This window comes from Phragmites australis, chromosome 7, assembly GCF_958298935.1.
Source record: "Phragmites australis chromosome 7, lpPhrAust1.1, whole genome shotgun sequence".
NCBI classification, from domain to species: Eukaryota; Viridiplantae; Streptophyta; class Magnoliopsida; order Poales; family Poaceae; genus Phragmites; species Phragmites australis.
In genome coordinates this window covers 18,689,433-18,699,521 of record NC_084927.1, presented here as the reverse complement: position 1 = coordinate 18,699,521, position 10,089 = coordinate 18,689,433, and the positions used below count along the sequence as shown (strand labels likewise).

At 45.1% G+C, this 10,089-nt stretch overlaps 2 protein-coding genes across 2 annotated transcripts; one reads left to right on the top strand and one right to left on the bottom strand.

Moving 5' to 3' along the window:
• Positions 1–1,097: 1,097 nt before the first annotated feature.
• On the bottom strand, positions 1,098–1,967 carry LOC133925439 (uncharacterized). Its single transcript, XM_062371368.1, has 2 exons — positions 1,875–1,967; positions 1,098–1,730 (listed from the first exon to the last, which is right to left on the bottom strand). Exons 1-2 carry the CDS (start codon positions 1,965–1,967, stop codon positions 1,098–1,100), a joined length of 726 nt encoding a protein of 241 aa, XP_062227352.1.
• A 6,957-nt stretch (positions 1,968–8,924) lies between these two features.
• On the top strand, positions 8,925–9,786 carry LOC133923464 (protein indeterminate-domain 16-like). Its single transcript, XM_062368756.1, has one exon. It carries the CDS (start codon positions 8,996–8,998, stop codon positions 9,542–9,544), a length of 549 nt encoding a protein of 182 aa, XP_062224740.1. The 5' UTR covers positions 8,925–8,995; the 3' UTR covers positions 9,545–9,786.
• Positions 9,787–10,089: the final 303 nt, after the last annotated feature.

Below are 10,089 nucleotides of genomic sequence, written 5' to 3'. Positions count from 1 at the left end.
TGTTTTGGCGTGTATGGCGCGGTGAGGTGCTGTTTGAGCCCGGCCTACTCGCATAACTGGGTGAACTCAGCAGAGAGAAATTCCCCACCACTATCAGTCCTCAACGTCTTGATGCGTTTCCCGCTTGTGTTCTCGGCCTGCAACTTGAACTTTCTGAACATGGAGCAAGCTTGGTCCTTCGACTTCATCACGAACACCCACATCCACCGTGAGTAATCATCAACAATTAACATGAAGTAACTGTTACCGACAAGTGTCGTAGGTGTGATCTAGCCGCAAAGGTCAGCATGTAGCAGCTCTAGTGGCTTCTCTGCCCTGAAATTTGCCGCTGCCAGGAACGGCTGCCTCACCTGCTTTGCCAGCAAACACCCGTGACATAACTCATTTGGGTGTGTGATCAGCGGTACTCCTGCCGCCATCCCCTTGTCGACGAGCAGCTTCATAGCAATGAAGTTGACATGTCCGAGCCTCGCATGCCAAAGCCACGCCGGGTCTTCAAGGCTGGTTAAGAGACACACCGACGTCACTTGATGCAGCTCGATCTTGTAGAGGCGATTTGGAGTTCGCCTTACCTTCATTAGCAACTATGCAGGACCATTATCATACACATGTAGATGTTCAGCATCCATGATCACCTTATGTCCAACTTCGGTAAGTTGTCCAAGGCTAATGATATTGCTGCACAATCTTGGAATGTAGTAGACTTCCTACAACAGCCATTGGTCGCCGTTCTTGCAGCTAAACACGACAGACCCTAAGCCCATGATCTACACCGTGGAGCCATCCCCTAATTTCACCTTGCCAGTGACACCTTCATCCAGCTCTCTGAACTTCTCTCTGTCATCGGTCATGTGATTACTAGCCCCATTGTCCAGGTACCAGACCTCAGAGATGGAGCCTCCCTCCGTTGTGTCATGCAGTTTCGGCTTCAACTTCTCCTCATTCAATAGCACGGCTCCCTGCTGGTGTTGCTGTTCTTATGCTGGTTCTTTTACCACGAGTAGCAGGGTCGGCTTGGTGTCATCAGCACAAGGGAGATGTGTCTCCTCTTCCTTCTTCTTCGGGGCCTTGCACTCGTTCACGTAGTGCCCCATCTTTTAGTAGTTGTAGCACTTGATGTGGCTCTTGTTGCAGCAACCGCCGCCCGAGCCGCTCTCCTCGTCATTGCGCGACATCCCGCCGCAACCACCTCTGCTATGGAATCTGCCGCGTCCACGACCACCCCGGCCACAGTTGCTGCTATCTGCAGCAAGGTGGGATTTGCCCTTGTTGCTTGATGAGGAGTTGCAACCATCCTTCTTCTGCCGCGCCTGCCACTCAGCCTGAGTGAACAAGAGCTGGCTGTCGCTGATGCTATTGCCGCCGGTTGCACGCGGGCGAGTACGTTCTTCAAACGCCTTAAGCCACCCCACGGCTTCCTCGAACGGCATCTTATCGAGGTCGTAGAACTGCTCAATCCCGGTGATTACACTTAGGAATCGATTCGGCACGGTGTCGAACAGCTTTTTGACCAATGTAGCGTCGTCGAGCATCTCCCCTAGGTTTGCGTACCTGACAGACATGCTGTTGAGCCTTCCGGTGTACTGGTTCAGGTTCTCTCCCTCCTGCATGCACATGGCATTGAAGTCGCTCTTCAATGTTAGAAGTCGTGCGTTCTTGACACGATCCGCACCGACAAACCTTGTCTTGAGATAATCCCAGACCTCCTTCGTAGTTTTCTTCCTTGCCACCTGCATAAGGAGATCCTCCGGGAGCGCTTGGAAGAAATGCGACCTCACCTTCTTGTCCTTCTTCTCATCGACGGCTGCACCGGCTGCTGGCTCAACTGCGTCCTAGACGCCTTGATCTTTCATCATCGCCTGCACTCAAATCACCCAGCTCGTGTAGTTTGTCACCGTCAACTGCGGGTACAGGAACGGCCCACCGCCGCTCTCCCGCGCCACCTCGTCCCGAGGTACGATCGACATCTTCACGAGTTAGTGCTGCAAACTATGAGCTCTGATACCAGATGTTGGGTCCGACCACTAGATCACGAGCGTGACCACTCCGGATTCACGACAACACAAACGACCAGGCTTCTCAACCACCCGAGCGACCAGAAGATGGGAGCACGCTAACTCACGACTACCAGTCACGACCAACTTGAGCGACTAGTTGTACGTGCTCGACCACGACTAGTTTAGCTATCCACCGTGTATGTGCTGCTCTCGATCACGCCGACCAACCAGCAACGCCCAGCTACTCCTGAGTCATGTACTACTCGGTGAGAAGCAAATAGATCATCAAATAGGAAAAATTTGACGAGAACAATAAAACAAGGCAAAAACTCTCTAGAGGAAATTTTAGACTCTATTCAACTTGTGACTTGCACGACTTTGTGTCTTGCTTACAAAAATTAGAGATTACAACTCATATTTATAGTGACCTGCTAACTCCAAATCCTAACACGATCATACCATCCCACAATCCGACTCCAACTCGAACTTTGTACACATACGAATGATGCTATAGCCGTATACGAACTGTATAGAAACTCCTTGCTTTCACACTGTCATGAAATGAGTCTCCGAGGCCCATGACAAGGATTAAGTCCAACACTCTTGACTTTGACCAGTGATAGACAAAGTATCAGAATAGCATAGGAAAAAGGGCTCAAAACTACGACATAGATAGCTAGTAAAGTAGTTATGCATTTGACTAGGATGCAATTGCATCCACAAGGTTGTTGTCAGCCTTTCTTCTGGACCACACAAATTAGCAGCTGCCTCAACCATGTATCTTCATAGTAGATAGTGTTGGAATTGATCTCGGCCCACCTAACTTGCTATAGCTAATAGAATTGAGAGGATGCGGGGGAGCCCATCCTCACCACATGCCTTGATCGGAGGCGCAACCAACAATTGGTTGCGGTCCCAATCCGTGCAACGCCAGAATATAAAGGGGGAGAAGCCGGCTCCCATGATGAAAAGTTCTCGCATGGCCATGCCTAACCCTAACATACCGAAACCCTACCATGATCAAAAGGGTGTTGTCAACAGGTTGAATACTGCAGCTACCATCACCATCGGCCACCACTACGTCGGCTACATCCAGCTTCACTTATGGACTACATGGCATCATGCTCTTCACCGACCGATCATTTACATCGTTGTTCTACACCAACAACCACGTCTACACTAACGTGATAACACTCTTCATCCTTATCTGATGGCATCGCCGAACAATGGCATGTCCTCACGCTTCCGCAATTAGGTGTGTTTGATGTTAGGGCTAATGATCATGTGAGTTAAGACATCTTTAGCTTTAACAATGGCATCAGAGCCATGTTAGCCCCTAAGAAGGTTAATTATGTTGGATGATGCCAATTTGTGAACAATTAAACTTAATCATGTTAATTAGTGGCCAATTAGCTCTAATTGTTCTCAGTTTAAGTGAATTTGTTTCAGATCATATGCAATTATGCCTAATTTTTCTTTGGTTCGTGATTAATGTTGATGAATTAAGTCCTTTTGCTTCGGATTAGTCTCAAATTGCTCTCGGTCTAGGCACACATTCATGTTTTAAAGTCGATTACTTTCGGTTTGATCATGTTTACGTACATGTTTGTGTGTACTTTCCATTTTTTGTTTTTTTGCTCGGTTTGGGGGCAAATCGAGATGGCTAGCTTCATGTAGCATAGAGAAGGAAGGGATTCATTTTTGGATGAAACCTAAGGAAAATCCCCATTTTTCCCCAATTGCCTGAAACCCTAAATCCCCAAATTAAGATCCAAAATCTTGCGCCAACTCATGAACCCTAGAACTAAAGGACAGGGGAGTACTTACGTGCCTTATGTTGCTATGGAGACCCATCAGAATCCTTCTCGCTAGTAGACCCATCTTCTCGGTGTGGACCATGCGCGGATCTTCCTCTTGACCCTCTGCCATCATGATGTTGCCGCCTTTCAGTTTCTTGCGCTCATCTATCCACCAGTGGACTTCCCTATTGCCACGTCTGCATCAACCATGTGAGCACCGCCACAAGTCTAACCTACAGAGACGCACGTCATCACGCGTGGCTCAAGTGGGTAGGCCCGTAGTGACACCGCAGCAGTGCTGCTTCTCCCTCTCTCTCTCTCTCTCTCTCTCTCTCTCTCTCTCTCTCTCTCTCTCTCTCTCTCTCTCTCTCTGCCTCATGGTCTCTCTCTCTCTCCCTTCTCGCCAGTGACGCAGCCAGAGCTCTCACAGCCACCGACCTCTTTCTATCGCGGCTAACTCGGAACGGGATGGGAAATGGGATCTAGGGTTAGGGCGACCGGCACCGTGCCAGAGTTTTGATTTAAGCTAGAATGATGGCATGCCGTCGGATCCTAATGAATGGCTACGATGCGCAAACACTCTCAGGCTGGCCATTTTGAAGATGGCTAGGCGCGGTAGCTGGGCTGCACCCTCGGCTAGGCTGACGCACACGTGGGCACCCGAGGAAATGGGGCGGAGTGCGATTTTGGGCTGCGTAAGAGTTTTTAGGGCCACAAGGCCAGAGTATTGGGCCCTTTTCTTTTATTTTGAGATTTCCAGTGAATTATTAATTTTTTTCCATTTGCACTGGAATTTCCTAATGAAAAATAGCCCAAAATTAATGATATATAATGGTAAAAAATTATGATTAATTCTCTAGACAAATCGAAACCAACAGGAACATTATTTTGGAGAATTTTATGGTCAATTTATGTAGATTCATAATTATTTTCTGACCAACATTGATTGTAATTATACAAATTTATGTGTTTAATTAAATTCTTTTTTGTTTTATGCCCAACGGTGATGCAGATTGGAATTTAATTTTGCATGACTTTAGTCAGACCAACATAGGGTTAATTTGGTGTAAATATTATTTTATGATGATTTTCTAGTCTAGCCCAAATCTTTTATTCAGTCGTTAACGCTTCCAACATTGCCGCTACGGTTGATTGCATCAAGCACCTCACAAAATTTTCTAAGTATGACTTAATAATGTTTATTTATGAGTCTCTTTACACTGATTTCTCCCTTAATTCCTGTGGATTGACTCCGATGCAACTATGCACGTTACAAACTCACTGCAAGGATTCCTTGTTGTGAGAACACTAAAGAAGGGGGAGTGAAGTCTTGGAGTGGCCAACGGGAAGGAAGCTGAAGTTGAAGCTGTCGGATCACTTCCCTTAGTTCTAAAAAGTGGCTTCACTCTTCGACTTAATAATGTTGTTTTTGTTCCTACTATGAGGAGGAACCTCATTTCAGTTTTGATGTTAGATGATGATAGATTTGAGTGCAATTTCAGAAACAAAAAGTGCATTCTTAATTTTAATTCAAGTACTGTAGGTCATGCTGTCAGACAAGACAAACTTTACATGATTCCTCCGAATGAACCCTTAGTATCTTTGAATGTCTATGATGTAAATCATAAGTGAAAGAGAACGGCAGATAATGAGACTTCTTCGAAACTGTGGCATTGTCGTTTAGGCTACATTTGGAGGGGGAGAATGGAGCGTCTTATTAAGGAAGAGATTCTTCAGCTCTTAGACTTCTCTGACTCTGACCACTGCATAGATTGCATTAAAGGTAAATACGTTAAGAAAATAAATAACAGGGCCACTTGGAGCACATGATTATTAGAATTAATTCATACAGATATATGCAGTCCTTTTCCTGTGACATTGATGGATGGTTTTGATTCATTTACTATCTTCACTGATAATTTCTCCTAGTACGGCTACATCTGCCCCATTAAGGATCGATCTGAGTCTCTCAATAATTTTAAGATATTAAGGCTGAGGTAGAAAATCAATACAACATAAAGATTAAAGTAGTGAGATCGGATTGAGGGTGAGAGTATTACAGGAGACATGCCCCTTAGGGGCAAATCCCTAGTCCCTTTGCCAGATTCCTTCAGAAAAATGGTATTGTACCCCAATATTCTACACCTGGTGAACCTCAGCAGAATGGGGTAGCTGAGAGACGCAACCGCAACCTTATGGACACAGTGTGAAGTATGCTCAGCTATTATAATTTACCAGTTGGACTGTGGATAGAGGCTCTAAAGACAACCACACACATTCTTAATCGGGTTCCCACTAAATCAGTTCCAAAAAAGTCCTGATGAATTATGGACTAGGGGAAAACTGAGCTTGAAATATTTACGTGTGTGGGGTTGTGCAGCTGAAGCTAAAGCATTAATCCACATATTGGGAAATTACATCATAAGACAGTTAGTTGTCACTTTATTAGGTATCCCAAAAGATCAAAGGGGTATCACTTTTACTGTCCAGACATGATCACTAAGTTCATAGAAACAAGACATGTTAATAATAGGGATCTGGAGCCTAGAGAAGTTGATCTTGAGGAGAAACAGGTTTATGTTCTTACATCGCTGATCCAAGAGCCCTATATCCCTGTGCCCCAGGTGGTTGCACATTTAGTAGAAAATAACGTAAATGCACCCCCTATTGAGGTCTCTAAAACTCTTAATGATGCACCTAACGATGAGCCTCAATAGTCCTCTGCAGTACCTAGTCATGGTCCCGCTATGCCTAAAGAACCGGTCAGGATATCGCACTGTGACAGGAGACATGCCATCCCGAGCGACTATATCGTATACATAAATGAAGACATTAATGATATAGGGAAGGCAGAAGATCCCAACTTGTATAAAGAGGCCATGATGAGTGAGCATTCGTTTGAGTAGCTTAATACCATGAAGGATGAATTAAAGTCTATGAGCGATAATGATATATGGGACCTAGTACAAATCCCTGACGGAGCCAAAATAGTAGGTTGTAAATGTGTCTACGAAACAAAGCATGACTCCTTCATAATCATTATGGCACTTGTAGCTCATTATGACTTAGAGCTGCATCAGATGGACATAACGACGACATTCCTTAATGATGACTTGGAAGAAAACATTTACATGGCTCAACCGGAAGGTTGTGTCCTGGAATGCAAGGAACATATGGGATGCCGCCTTAAGAAATCAATTTATGGTCTAAAGCAAGTGCCTAGATAGTTGTATCTCAAGTTCAATAAAGTCATTTGAAATTTTGGCTTTAAGAGAAATAAAGTTGATAACTGCATTATGTAAAGTTTAAAGGGAGAAATTCACCATCTTAGTTTTTTATGTGGATGATATCTTATTGGCCAGTAGCGATAAGGATATATTGTTTGAGACTCACATATTTCTTTCCTCTAATTTTGATATGAAAGATCTCGATGAAGCTTCTTACGTTATTGACATTGAGATTCACCAAGATTCAATATATTGTATATATTGATAGAGTACTGAAGAAATACAATATGCAGAAGTTATTGCCACGCCTGCTCCTATTGTTAAGGGCAATAAGTTTGGGACATTTTAATATCCGAGGAACCAATATGAATCTGATCAGATGAAGTCAGTTCCTTATGCTTCAGCTATCGGAAGTATTATGTATGCTCAAGTATGTATGCGCCCCAATTTAGCTTTTGTGACTAGGATGTTTGGCAGATATTAGTCAAATCAGGACCGAACCACTGGAAAGCCGTTAAGAAAGTCCTTCGCTATTTGCAGGACACTAGGAACTACATGCTCATATTTAAAAAATTTGATAATCTTGAAGTTGTTGGCTATTCGGATGCAGACTTTGCGGGGTATGTGGATACTAAGAAATCCCACTAGGTTATATCTTCTCCCTCGCTGGAGGAGCTATAACATAGAAAAGCTTCAAACAGACACTTATGATATCGTCAATGATGTAAGCTGAGTTTGTAGCATGTTATGAGGCTACTGGGCAGGTCGTATGGCTGAAGATCTTTATCCCAGGATAACAAGTAGTAGACAACATTTCAAAGCCAATTACATTGTATTGCGATAATCAACCCATATTTTTCTATACAAGTAAAGTCAAATGGTACTATAAAAAACATTGACATTAAGTATCATGTTGTAAAAGATAGAATACATGATCAAATAATCAGTGTCAAGCATATAAGTACTAAGTTAATGCTTGCGGATCCACTTACTAAAGGCTTATCACCCCATATATTTTTGTGATCATGTTGCCGGCGTAGGTTTATTGGAAAGCCTATGATTCTGGATAAGATGATCATAAAACAAACCAACTCCCATTAAACATAATGAAGTTTTATTTTGAGATGAAATGGTATATTATAGATATTTGAGATTCAGTGGTATTTTATTAGCTGCTGTAACACTTTGCCTTGATGTGCTATTTCATTGATAGTGAACTTATGATGTTTGCCTTACTATCGAAGGGAGAATGTTAGTATTGATCTCGGGCCACATAACGTGCTATGGCTAATAGAACTGAGAGGATGAGGGGGAGTTCGTCCCCACCACGTACCTTGATCGGGGGCGCAACCAACAATTGATTGTGGTCCCGATCCGTGTAGCATCAGAATATAAAGGGGAGAAGCCGGTGCCCATGATGACAAGTTCTCATATGGCCTTGTCTAACCCTAATATATCGAAACCCTACCACGATCATAAGGGCGTTGTCAACAGGTCAAAAGACCGCCACCGCCATCGCCATTGGCTACATCCGAGCTTCACTGACAGACTACGCAGCATCAACTCTTCATCGACTGATCATCTACATCACCATTATACACCAACATCCATGCCTACACCAACGTGATCACGCTCTTCATCCTTATCTGATGGTGTCACCGAACAACGATATGTGCTCATGCTTCCGTAATTAGGTATGTCTGATGTTAGACCTAATGATCATGTAAGTTAAAGACATCTTTCAGCTTTAACATATAGTACAAAGGCACTAGCTGGCTGCAGTGTCTTGCAGATAATATCAAGGGCATTCCGGTAAAATCACATGCGATCTACTCACTAGTACTCTCGGAGGATACATATAAACACCATACAACACACGGCATTGCAAACAAACACAACCTACTTATTAGCAAGAAAGCAAGCAAGAAATACCTCGTTCTTAATTACTTCTTCTCATTTCTTAATTTCTTCCATGGAGAAGCGAGGAGAGAGGGAGCTCCAGCTCCAGCTCCTGCTCCCCGTGCCCGCGGCCCGAGTCCTCCGCGACGTGCCGGCCGCGCTCGCAAGCGCCGCGGACCACCCGCAGCTGGACCTCGACCTGTCCATGAGCATCGGGCCGAGGCACCTGCCGACACCACGGCAGGCGCCGCCGGTGCCGGTTCCGTCGCCGTCGCCACCCGCAAACGAGAACAGGAGGGCGGCGGCGGCCGGCGCGAGGCAGCAGCATCAGCAGGCGGTGGCCGACGTGCGTGCGGTGAAGCAGCACGCGGCGGAGCAGGCCCGGATGGCGTCGGCCGAGCGCGCCTACGCGGAGCGCGTCCGGGAGCTGGCACGGCGTGAGCTGGAGCTCGCCGAGAGAGAGTTCGCGCGCGCCAGGGCGATCTGGGAGCGCGCCCGCGAGGAGGTGGAGCGGGTGGAGCGCATGAAGCAGATCGCGGCTCGTCAGCTCGTCGGCTCGGCGTCGTCTGCTGCGGCGCTGGAGATCACCTGCCATGCCTGCATGCAGCACTTCCACCCGTAGCACCGTACCGCAGGGGAGATGGATCGATGCGATGCGCATAGCGTGGTGGCCCATGGCCATCACCATTCCTGTAACTTTTTCTTCATAGTTTTCAGCTCCGGTGAATGCCATGACATGTTCAGCTTGAGATGATCATCGTCTTGTTCATGGTTGATGCATGCATAAGGAAATGCTTCTCTTAACCACTCTTTCTGTTGTATTACATCCTTAATTTACAGCCTCCATTTAAGAAAGGAAAACATCTGGCCCTCGAAAAAAAAACTAGTTGTACAGAGCTATAATGAAGTGTTTGAAAAACTTGTTAAAATGTGAATTTATCAAAAATATATTTTGTTAAAAGATATGGATATAGATTTTATTTTCCTCTTTGCTAGACCGAGAGTGGTGCCCCTGTACTGAAGAGTGCAGGCTGACTAAAATTACTATTTGGCTCATGAAGTTTTGGGTGAGCAAGAAAACCAGACAAGAAGTCAGACTACTTACATGCTTTCCACGTTGCTAATTTCAGTCAACCATAATGTACTTCTCCATGGTTATTATTCAGT

What these genes read in the sequence shown, in the direction of transcription:
- LOC133923464 (XM_062368756.1), top strand. Translation starts at nt 8,996, where the DNA reads ATGGAGAAGCGAGGAGAGAGGGAGCTCCAGCTCCAGCTCCTGCTCCCC.
- LOC133925439 (XM_062371368.1), bottom strand. Translation starts at nt 1,967, where the DNA reads ATGTCGATCGTACCTCGGGACGAGGTGGCGCGGGAGAGCGGCGGTGGG. An exon ending in TGACAAACTACACGAGCTGG is followed by an intron (nt 1,731 to 1,874) that starts GTGATTTGAGTG and finishes CTCCTTATGCAG; the next exon opens with GTGGCAAGGAAGAAAACTAC.